The sequence below is a fragment of the Pelophylax lessonae genome (genome assembly GCF_965119305.1).
Source record: "Pelophylax lessonae genome assembly, chromosome: 4".
Classification (NCBI taxonomy): Eukaryota; Metazoa; Chordata; class Amphibia; order Anura; family Ranidae; genus Pelophylax; species Pelophylax lessonae.
Window position 1 is genome coordinate 52,207,769 of NC_138771.1, and position 12,311 is coordinate 52,220,079.

The 12,311-nt window shown below is 45.6% G+C and overlaps 1 protein-coding gene across 1 annotated transcript in view; it reads right to left on the reverse strand.

Moving 5' to 3' along the window:
* TICRR (TOPBP1 interacting checkpoint and replication regulator) overlaps positions 1-12,311 on the reverse strand; it is a 120,256-nt gene that overhangs the window by 100,008 nt on the left and 7,937 nt on the right. Inside the window, exons 3-6 of the mRNA XM_082255118.1 lie at positions 10,887-11,125; positions 9,735-9,972; positions 8,877-9,006; positions 5,373-5,509 (exon numbers count right to left, since the gene is read on the reverse strand). Of these exons, the coding sequence (XP_082111244.1) occupies positions 5,373-5,509; positions 8,877-9,006; positions 9,735-9,972; positions 10,887-11,125 (744 nt within the window). The remainder of the gene's footprint in view (positions 1-5,372; positions 5,510-8,876; positions 9,007-9,734; positions 9,973-10,886; positions 11,126-12,311) is intronic.

Here is a 12,311-nt window from a genome sequence, read left to right on the forward strand (position 1 = left end):
GCAAATCCTCCCTGAGAGGAAGTCTCCAAGGAGCGTCTGCGACTAGCCTCGCCAAGTCGGCGTACCAGGCTTGACGAGGTCAATCCAGAATTTCCCGAATAACTGGAATTCCCTCCACCTCTATCCTGCGAAGAAGTTCCCGCAGCAACTTGAGAGGATGGAAGGCATGCCGTAGCTGATACTGCCCCCACGGGGCGATCAGCGTTTCTGCTGCGTCCGCTAGAGGATCGTGGCGCGAGCTACAAACCTCCGCACCTTCCTGTTAGGCCAAGGTGCCAACAGATCCACATCCGGGATGTCCCAATGAAGGGACAGCTAGGGAAAAAACCTCTGGATGAAGAGGCCATATGCGATTGGATCCGAATCGGGCTGCTCTAGAGCTGCTCGATCCAGTAAATCAGACAAAATCTGATCGCTCTCAGTTCCGATACCCTTATTGGTAATCTGGATACTATCGGAAGAAATGACTTCCCCTGGTTGAGCATCGGAGACTTCCTGGTACGCTCGCTCAACCGGATCCGATTGTCCAGGGAATCGGAATTCTGATTCCATTAAAAAAGAATCTCCTTCAGGAGAATTCGGGTATGAGACTGGGTATACGGTACTGCCTCTAAGAAGGCCACCATCAGTCCCAGCCAATTGATGGACAGCAACATCCGAATCGTTGACTGAACCTTCTGGAGTTTCCCAGCAAGGAGAAACTCTCTTGCCCAGGATGTATCCAACCTTAGGCCCAGATAGTTCAGTCTCCTGGTGGGAACCAGGGATGATCTTTGGGAAAGCGAAAAAACGCTGATGTCCTGCGATGATGGGGATATAAAGATAGGCATCCTATATGTCTATGGACGCCAGAAATCTCTTTTATGCAGGGAGGCCAGCACTGTACGGATGGACTCTATTTCTTCCCAAGTCCAGATTTGGACGCACCTTGCCCTCTTTCCTGGGCATTGTGAATAGGTTCGAATAGAACCCCTGAAACCGTTCAATGTTAGAAGGGCAGAATCGCACCGGTGGAAGTGATCGAAACTCGATCCTGTGTCCTCCAGAAACCGGTGAAGACATCCCCCCCCCCCACCCCAGAGATGGGTAGGGGCGCATCAGGCTATATTCTTCAGGCTTGGCTGAGCCGGACTCTTTGTTTACCCGACCAGCGCCCTTTGAAACCCCTCTAAAGGGGCTTTGGAGGGTTTCGCCTTATCGCCCGCCCTCGCGGAACGAACAACTCTATATGAGCAGAAAAGGAAGGTCCTCGTTAGTTACGAGGTCTTTTTATCCTAACAGTCTGTGGCAAGACAGCAGGTGGTACCGTCTATCCTATAAAGAGGAATTCCTCAAATGGATAGCACCTAGCCATGCGTTTGGAAATAACAGGGGTTCGTTTCAAAACGACCCCATTTGGGTAAAGGAAAATCCTTCGCCCTTTTGGTAGGCTAACAAGTACCAAAAAGGAATCTCAGTCTCAGCTACCTCTGCCGGTGTAACCTCAAGACGAAAGGTTTCCCGGATGGACACAACTAGTGCATCCACCACTCTTGTGCTATGGCGGAGGCAGAAACGTGCTCCTCACTGCTGAGGAGATATTACCTGAGACAACAGCCCCCTAAGAGGGACCTGCAACTGCATTGACCAGTTCCGAATCCGTATCTGAAGTATCTGATAAACAATAGGGGTAGGCGGGGGTCGCTACTTGACCCCCGTCCCTGACAGGCCACCTCCACCCGGGAAACCAAAGACTCCAAAATTGCCGATAATGCATTAAAAACAAGTGGGGTACTGGAGGGTCCTGCGGCCACCTTGAGGGGATCAGGTGGGGATACCTATGCGGCAGGGTCAATGATTATACAAGACACTTGCCAGCGACAAAAAATGACAAAGTAAAAAAAAAAAAAAAACTTTTTTTTTTTTTTTTTGTGTACCCCAGTCGCAACAGCGCCCCTCAGTGTTACCTGCCTTTTTGGACCCCACAGAGAGAGAGACAGACCCCAAGGCTCATCCCTGATGCACAGAAGTTTTCATCAGCTTGCTCAGTGCTTGTCTTGTTACAGACAGGAAGTCTTTGGCCCTATTTCCTGGGTAAAAGAGGCGGCTCCGCCCCTTAACACGCCTGCCGGCTCCTCCCCATGGCTCCATGAGGTGTTTGAGTCACCTCAAACATGGCCGCCCCCATGCTGGAGACACGAGGCTACACCAAAATGGCGGCCTCGTGCGATCTACCAGACAATGGCGGCGGCCTGCACAGAATAGCGGCATGTCTGCAGAAGGATCTCGGCCTCACAACCCTTCACCCTCATGGTGGTCAGCGTGGTCGGAGGTACCGGACCCTAGCGGGCCATATGCGGTCCGCTGCTTAGCTGGAGGAATGATCTGGAATGCAGTATACATGTATAGACATCGCCCTGTGGCTACTGACAGGTAGGATACCTTATACTATCACAGTAAAGTTCTAGTACTGCCACTGACTACAATCATTTACACATCTTTACAATTAGATTGTCAGCTCCCAAACCAAGCCTCCTGGCTTCTTGTACACAAAAATCACACTCAATTAGGGGGATCTGTGACATGTTGTAGGATAGAGGGGAACCCATCCTTACCATTACAGAGAGGGGCCCGCGTTCACCACAAGACCCGTCAGGGGGAAAGGGGGAACATACTACTCACCATACCGGAACCAGGCGGGCGCCAACTCCTGACAGTACCCCTCTCCACCGAGGTAGGAGGGCTGTCGACCAATACGGGCGCCGTGACTCATGGTCTTTGGCGTTTCAGCGAGACGTTTAACTCGCAGGGTCAGTCCCCGTCCAGTGGGACTATGTCGCGGCCGACCCAGCGCGGAGCTATGGCCTGCACGCGCTCGTAGGCTGAACTGGGGTGACCACTGGATCTCAACATCCAGCCCGTCGCCCAGTTCAGCTTTCTTGCTTGAAGATCTCACAGGAACACTGGAGAAAAAAAGCTGTCTTAAAAAATTATTTTCTAAGAAAAAAATCCTGCCAGGACCGAAGATCCCAGCAAGGTATCTAGGTCCTTACTCCTGACTAGACAGAAAAAAACTGATTTGCTGAGGCAGAGAGAGAGAGGATATACCCTCTGGGACTGCCCCTAGGGTGTGGCCAGAGCATTTTATTTCCTGTCTAGTCCTACTCCTGTGGAGGCAACATAACCCGAAGGTGCTGTATCACCGAGGACTACGTCTGTCAATGAGCGATAGAGAAAAAGATCTTAGCAGGACCAAAGAGGCACTACAAATCTATAGGCAACATCACAACCTCTGAAGACATCCTTTTGCCTCCCAGCAAAGAATCAGATCAGCTTGGTTGACATTTCATTGCAAAATATGCAGTCTTACATTTGTCCCCTCATTTAGCTTCACTTACTAGGTTTAAAGAGGTTGTAAACCCCCCCTTAAGGACTTTTGCCTATAGGTAGGTCTATAATAAGGCTTACCTATAGGTACTGTAAATATCTCCTAAACTTGCACTGTTTAGGACAGGCATGTCCAACCTGCGGCCCGGGGGCCGCATGCGGCCCGGAACCACAGGCAATGCGGCCCATTGCCCCCTGACAATTTTTTATTTTTTTTGCTGGGGAGGAAGGAAGTCGAGTCGGGGGCACGGCCACAGAGGTTTCCAACTAACTGTAGGCAGAGGCTGCCTCAGAGGGGGATCATCCGCAGCAGCATTTTATTACTTGTACACCTTAACTATAGTATATATTTTATATGCGGCCCGAGAAAATTTCTCTACACTCAATGTGGCCCAGAGAAGCCAAAAGGTTGGACACCCATGGTTTAGGAGATATTTACATTGCATGCAGCCGATGACTTCATCGGCGCATGCGCTCTGAAGGAACAGCCACCCGTGCGGTTGCTTCAGAGCCCTGTGCTGTGAACGACAGCTCCCATGCGCATGGCGGTGAGCGGGAGGCACTGCGGGGGCTTCGTTCTAAGGCAAGTATTTCATAATGAGCTAATATGCAATGCATTCTAGCTCATTATGCCTTTGTCTTTCAGGTTTCTTTTTTTTTTATTTTTTTTTTCTGAGGTTTACAACCTCTTTAAGCCTAATATTTTTTTAGTTTTTTTTTTTTTTTTTTGGCTGACAGTTGCGGTCTAGTCTAATACCTTCAGAAGATGAAAAACAGCATGTGTTTGCAAAGTTGTCTCCAACAGCAAACCTACAGATCTGGAAATCTGGTATGACATTGCTTAGGAGGAAGTGACCCACTAGTAGAAGTGAATCTTTAGATCTGTAGGTCCAGTGTAACACTGCAGAGTGCTGCAGAAAAAAAAAAGGGTCAAAACTAGGCAATAAGGAGTAGCTAGACTCTGTACTAACCTGTGTAGCACCCTCCTAGTCAGGTGCTAGGTAAGACAGTGTAGTTTTTGGCTCTCTCTGCTTACCAGAAGAGCAGGTAAAACATATGTGCACCCAGCTTATCAGGGAGCAGGATTGACATTTAGGTCTACTCAGTGTGCCCAGAGTGTAATTCATCTGGTCTCAGGGAGTGTCCCCAGCTGATCCAATGGGGAGGCACGTTGGAGGCTGGAGGAAACCTGACCAGAGACACACAGGCTTTTAGTACTGTCCCAGGGGTTGGTACAAATAATGGTGCATTAATCGGACACGGGCACATGAGGTAGAGGTCTTTGGGTGGGAAGCCAGGTCCCAGAAGGAGGGTGGCGGCTACCTCCTCTTATGCAACAGTTGGTTGTGGTCACAGGCAGTCGGCCTGGTGTACCAGAGGCATGAGACTAAACCCAGAGGTCCAGGAGAAGCTGACTACAGGAGTTGGGGCACAGCAGAATCTAGAAAAACAGTGTCCGTGAGTAAAGAGGAACTTGCCCAGGGGTCTGCCCAGGAAGGGGACCACTCCGGAAAGTAGAGTCATTGGACGGGTGTCAGTAAGCCAGAGAGAAAAGGGGTACTAGGGGAGAGCCCTGAAGAAAAATGTAATGGAAACACTTACCTCCTCTTCATTCAAGTGGCAGGATGAAGCAGCAGCCTTGCCGCATTCTCAAGTTAGAGTCCTCAGCATTGTGAATAGTTAACAGTTGAGAGTATCCCACTCATCCCTTCTCCCATCCCAATTACAATAAAAGCACAAAAACAACATCCCCTGGACTGATCTTTGAGTCAAGAACTTAAAAGTACAAAGGTTTCTGCTTGCAGTTGCTACGGGTAACCCAGAGGAATCCTTAAAGTGTAATCTTCAGCAGCCCTCTAGAGGGCAGTGCTACACCTGGAATACTGAAAACCCTGGATCATCAATCAGCAAGAGCCAGGCATTTTCAGAATAAGAAATAATGGCAGTTTCAATAGTCGTTCAGTACAAGCATCCTTTAATATAAAGCGCCATGAAAAGGGACTTACGCTTCTTTTGGTTGTCGCTTTGGGTCACACTTCCAGAATCTTCACTCAACTTTTTTTGATAGCACTCTGACAAATAATTTGTTATGTCTTGATCATATCTTTGCTCATCTTGGTCAAAAGATTCTGCACTTATCAGCCTAATTTGTAGGATCCAAAAAAAAAATTCTGATTAGTTTCTATAGAATCAACTCTAGCACAGCACTTAAATTGTGATCATCTTTGCACAAGAAAAAAAAAAAAAATTACCAACACAATCATCCCTGGATTGCCATGACAACAGGCAAGTAAAAACATTTTAAATATTTTAGTAATTGGGGACGTGAATGTGATACCTATCCTAATCATAGTAAATACTATGAAAATAATTAAAATATAGAAAGGACTATACTGAGAGCAAGTTTACTTATAGATAGTGCATGTCTCTTTAAAGAAAACCAGCATTTTCCAGGAAGTACTCTACTGTCAGTTTTGGACTGTTTACAGGAGGAATGAACACTGGAAAACACAAAAATCTGGAGGCCAGCCCAGGAACTCCCCTAGTCCAAGCATGCCTCAGTTTGCATCCAGCAATATCAAGAGCATGATCATAAAAACACAGAGATGGGACCCGAATCCTTCAATTGATTTCAAGAAAAAGATTTTACAGCGATTACAAAAACCCTTTTTTCCGTCTCACTCCGAGTCCCACTGAAGGATGTCATCTACTGTCAAGACATCCCAAATAGCAGTTCAACCGAGGAGTGCACAAACAGCAACAATAGCTAATAGGCCCAAAAAAAAAACAAGTACTGGGGACTGCATGCAGCCCATGACCAACACCAGATACTGACAATGGATAAAGCAGATCCCTCCAGGGGATCCCCATGACACGACCAGAGAAGATGGAGAACCAACCTGATACCAATGACAAATAGTCACCAACCAGAGAAGAATGACTTAACACTGAAGAGAACACAACCACAGACCAAAAAAAAAAAAATGTATAGTCAACCTGAGCCCACCCAAAAGGGTGAAGGGAAAAAAAAAAAAAAAACACACACACACACCTAGGTATAACATCCTTGACAAAAGGAAGACCAGCCGGCCTAAGCACACGCATCAAGGCGAGACTTACCAGAGAATCCTGAGAAAGAGCCTCCCGAGTGCACCTAGAGAACCATTGAAATTTGCATAATAAAAGGTGCATGGGAAGCACCGCAACAAGTGTAGGCAGGAAACCGGTCAAAATACCTAACCGTAACCCAGCAAGATGGATTACAACCCTGATTGAGCTGGGGTCCAGGCTTGACACTCTCCCCAGCACACAGGAGGTATTTCTGGGGCAAACCCTAGAACAGATCCTGCTGGAAAAAAATCCTACTTATTCTTTTCCTCAAAGAATCACAGGACTGAGGATGTTCCTGACTCCACAGATCCAGCAATGTAGCAGACTCTGAAATAACAGAATCTTATCAGGGCAGCAAAAATGTTTTACCTATAGGAAAAACCACAGCAGGGAAGAGCACCAGAAAAGCCTTTGTTACAGTCTGAGCCAAAGAAGAGGGACCTAACCTCAGATAGACACGTCCTACAAAGTAATTATGGCATTTGTTTTTGTCAGGGTCCTAAGACAACCTTCGCAAGCAAGAGTTTGGGACGCACAACTGTGTCAACTGCTCCTCCATGTGCAGAAGCTACTAATTAGGAAAGACCAGCCTCAAGATTATGGTCCTTTAGAGCCGGTTCACACTGGGGCGACTTGTCAGGCGACCTGGTCGCCTGACAAGTCGCCGTGGGTCGCCTGCCATAGATTAGCACAGGACCAGTTCTAATAGGAGCGACACAAGTCGCTCCGACTTAGAAAAAGGGTCCTGTACTACTTTGGGGCGACCTGCATTGACTTCAATGATATGAAGTCCGCGCATGTCGCTCCGCTGTGCACCGCGACTTCACAGGTCGCCCCGGCAAGTCGGGTCACCCCTATGTGAACCGGCTCTTAAAGGATCAGTGCTTGCAAAACTATGAGCTCGTTCACATGTGTGTTGATTATAAAAAAAAAAAAAAACACAAAGGGATGCTTATTAACACCACTTGTGTTTATGAAGCTTTGAAAAAGTTTCAAGAATTCTTGATAAATTCCCATAAAAGGGCTGCTTTTCTAGTGGGATGTGTTGTAGAGGAAATTATCTACTTTGAGGCATGGTTAGATGCTGTGATAGACATTTTTATAAATTCTCAGCTAGATGGATCCGTATTACTTTGATCTCTGACACTTGGCTTGGTCCAGCTCCGCGTAGCTGAAACAAAAAGCTTTGCCATTGGCAATAATGTTCAATGCCTTTGGTTCTACCTGGCACTGTCAGTACGGCTGGCTTGATGCTTTTGCCTGCACACAGAAGCAAAATGGTTTTGCCACACGGCTGCTATGTACAACCAGGAAGTGGCTGGAGCTGCTCTGTCTTAGTTTTCTTTTCCCAGTGCATTCTGGGATACAGAAGCCTCCACTGTCTCCCCCCCCAGTGGCCAGAGAACACTTTATAAATGCTTCACTAACACCCCATAAACAGCATTACCATTGAGATCAATGGAGGCAGCTGAGAAGTGACAACGCCTTGTGAAAGCGACATCCTGTTTAATTTTTAACACGGCACAGCACAACACAACACCACTGCTCCTGTATTAACAGTACAGTGTGGTTCCATTGTATTATTCATGGTAGGCATTAAAGGGTGGCTATGAGACTTTAAAAATGCTGAATATATGCTGCATATACACAGGGTATTGAAGCACAAGTACCGACTAGAACAGGAATCAAACCAACTGTCCTGTCACAAGATGCACTCCCTTTCTTACTTGGTGAAGACACAACAGTACCTAGATGGTGTCCAGCAGTGTACAAACCAGGAGACCTGACCAAAGAAGAAACCGTACAATAAAGAGAGGGAACCACCTGTTCTGGACATCCAGAATGTAGCCCACAAGACAATTCTCTAATGAGCGGTACCCCCTGGAGATGAGGAGAAAAGTCATTACTAGCTGCATGATAAAGAAAATGCCCTATCCTTAGAGGCAGGCAGCCTGCATGGAAACTAGACCCAAACCAGCAGAGTAAGGGGCTGAGGCAGACCAAGAGAAGATGAGTGAAAAGAGGTGCCTCAGAGAGGAAGGCTACTCAACACTCCTGCAAAAGTTATTAAAAGGTAAATTTCCTAGCTAACGGCAAGGGGCATGAGGGCAAGCGTGCTGTCAACCCCTCTACTAAAGAACATGCCTGTTACCGTCACCCTACAGGTCATAGTTTCCAGCACTGATAACTGACAAGACCAGACCCAGATGGATCTTGCTGGCTTTTAGTCCACTGGGGAAATGTCCGCTAAAGCCCACAGTAGCTTCTCTTTTCAAAGGCGGTTGTAAAAGGAAACCATGAAAGGGGCTATGCAGATTGGACAACTATAATAAAAGTGCATAAAGAAAAAAAAAAAAACATACAAAGTTATAGAGAAGCATGCATATACATTTTCTCACCTAAAAGATTCCATTAAATTGCTGCTAGCACCAGAGGTTCCAGATATGGGGTACCATCTTTCTATAACTGAAGAGCTCCATCGACTGCTTTGTGACAATTCTTGTTTAATCCATTCTGGTATAGCAGCATCTGTGAGAGGGGGAAAAGGCATGTCTAAATCTTTTTTTTACAAAATATTAACTCTGTTCTTGGTTATATAGTAACCTAGCTAAAAAATATATTTGAAAAAAGTATAATAAAGTAAACTTTCCATTACAATAGGTAAACTGGCCACAGCTGTAGGTAGATATAACCCCCCCCCCCCCTCCCATTTAATAGTTATGCATTTTAAAATTAAGCTTAGATGTACATCTAACTAAAAATAAAAAAGCCTTAGCACAAACAGTAATAAATACCTACTGGTTCAATCAATTTAAGTCTTGTGAGCTCTATCCCTGTATGAAGCTTGATTTGTGGGAATTTCAATGAGAGAGATCATGCAAAGCCCAGTAACTTTTGCCTAACTCTGCTAAACCCTCTCCCGGTCATTCCTTTACCCTTCTTCCCACGGTCAATCCTGTTCTCTTCTTCTCTCCTGGCACCTGTATTCAATCACTTTGTCCTTGCAGTCATTTCTCCCCCCCCCCCCCCTACGCTACCAAACTCAGTACTCATTCTCTTGTCTTTCCCCCCTTTATGAGTAGTGACCGCTACCTGCACATTGGCCACATCGCTTCTTTAATTGTACTACCCTCCTGTAATTAACTCCCTATTAGCATTTGGAGTGCTAACATGCTAGGTAATATACTTGTGGGATTACACCTAGAGAGGGGTGTAACAGATGCATCTAGGTCTCTAACTGGTTAAAGTAGACTTACCAGGTGATTTTATGCGCTCATCAAAACTATAAACATGGTGAAGGACGCTGTTCACAATATCTGAGAGATCGGATGAAGTTTCTCCATTGCATTCTTTTGCACTCTCATCAAGAAGAGAACTGTCAAGCCTAAAAGATTCACCACTTCTAATTACACTAAGAACTGCAGCAGTTCCTGAAATTGGAGACAGGATCCCGGTATTCAGAGACAAGTCATCCTCTGTGAATACATCAGCAATCTAAAGAAAAATAAAATTACACAAAGTCATAAAAATTCAAGATAAATATAGACGCTTCACTCACTGTCCAATATATCTTTATATAAGGATAATCATAAGGATGATCATTACTACAGAGATCAAGCTGGTAGTGTAAACCAGTTTTGAGAAGGTAAGCTAGGAAATTAAAAACTGCATTTGGGCATACTAGTAATTTTCTTGAATGAAAAACCATAAAACATCTAAATATTAAGGCAGCTGATGCAGGTCTGTGAAAAAATAGTCGGCAATCTATCTCTGAATATACAGCCATGGTGAGCCACTAAAACAGAAAGTCAAATAAAAATATGCCCAAGTATTCTAAAATCATAAAAAACATGAATAAAAAAATAAAATGACCTTAAAAAGTTAACAGAGAAGCTTCAGTTCCTTTCCCAACCCCTCCCCCCCCAAAAAAAAAACAAAACAAAAAGGAGTGATCCAGGCAGATGTGGGAGCGGGTACTTCTGAAAACCATGCATCCTCTTCCTACTCCCCCCCCCCCCCCCCCCAAAAAAAGTGGCAAAATGTTAAAGTGGTATGAAAGGTTTAGCTATTGTTTTTTTTAACCACTTTCTGCCCGCGCTATCGATAGCAGGAAAAACGGCTACAGCGCGGGTTTAGTTTGCCGGGGAGGGCGTCCTTTACATTGCATGGTTACATTGGCCCAACTTGGATTAAAGTGGAACTTTACCTAAAAATGCAAACAGGCAGGATTGAATGCAGAAATGACATGCTATTTCTCTTCTGCATTAAAATGACATACCTGTCTGTCCGCACAGTACATGTGCTCAGTGTAAGAATCTCCGCAATGCCGGGATAACTGAACTCCTGCATGCGCACAGCTAATACAATAATAATGTATTGTAATAGAAAATGACAGTTATTTTACATACCAAAAGCAGCCCTTTTGACATGGCGGCAGACAGCAGCTGCTGAAATAGGCACGGAGTTTGACAAGTGTAGGATGAATTTTGAAGAATCCAGGTGTCCACTGCAAAACTACCCATTTGACGCCAGTTCCAGCTTCGAATGGTTCCTTTTAAACGGATTTTAATTAAACTCTTGAAGAAGTGTTTTTGATTAACAGAACCAGGTTCCAAAGTAACCGCACATTCCCAATTTTCAATTCCACCTACAAAACAAAGCATTTTGTGAAGAAGGGCCGCATGTAAAATAAAACCAAATAGCCATACTAAAGAAATATTTATGGTGCAGTGTTGGAGAAGAGAAGGAATATGGTTTGCAAGTAGAAATGACTGCAGACATGGACAAACCTTCCCAAAATACATAAGCCAGCAATAAAGCAGCTTCAGTCCGATGTTATGTAGTTCTCATTGCCTTTCAACAACCATAAAATCATCTTACGAAGCAGGGCGACACACAGACATTTCATTGTTCTGCGATTGTCTTCACCTCCCACTGCACTGATCCCCTGCTGTTCAGGCCCCCCTACAGAAGGCCCTGTGATACCCCCTTATGGGCAGCCTTGGGTGACAATGACCCACTGCCCATGATCTTGCCTGATAGTTGTCAATAGTAGCATGTATTTTTGAATTGCATGTACTGTTAAAGTGATTGTAACCCCCCCCCCCCGCCCCCTTTCTTTTAAGCAACAAAAATGTTATACTTACTTTGCAAAGAGCAGCCCCAATTTTCCTCTTCTCGAGCCCCCCCCACCGGCACATCTGGCTCCTCCCTTCACCATAGCAAGCCGCTTGATATGAGGTCACCTGTGTGGGCTCACTCCCAAGCCAGCTGTGTGTGTCAATAGACACAGAGCATGGCTCAGCCCTGCCCCCGCCTCACTGGTTGTCTCGGAGCCTGTGAGGAAGGAGGGAGACGCTGCTCTTGTGCACATCGCTGGATCAAAATCAGGTTCGAGTAAGTATTAAGGGGGGGGTTACCTTAATCCAGAGAATACATTGGAGTTACTGAGGAGGGTGAAGGTAACCGAGGACCGGGGACTCCACACACTACAACTCCCAGCATGCTGTGCGTGTGCTCGGGACATGGAAACACTGCACACCTGGGCACAGTCAGTGGAGGCTCCTAAAGACGAATGCTGAAATTAGATTTTAAGCAGCCCTTCTAATGGGCACGATGTATGGTTGTGGGGTGATATTGTGTTTATATTGCTATTTGTAGGCAGACATTGACAGATTGCAACAACATAAAAGTATGATATGTGCAATTAAGTACATTGGTGGTCATTCATGCGTTATTTTATCTGATTGATCAGAACGATTGAATCTGAAAATAACTGAATAGGCATAGCCTCCCTTCCCATAGATTAAGGCCCTGTGTAGGGCCGTGTTTAC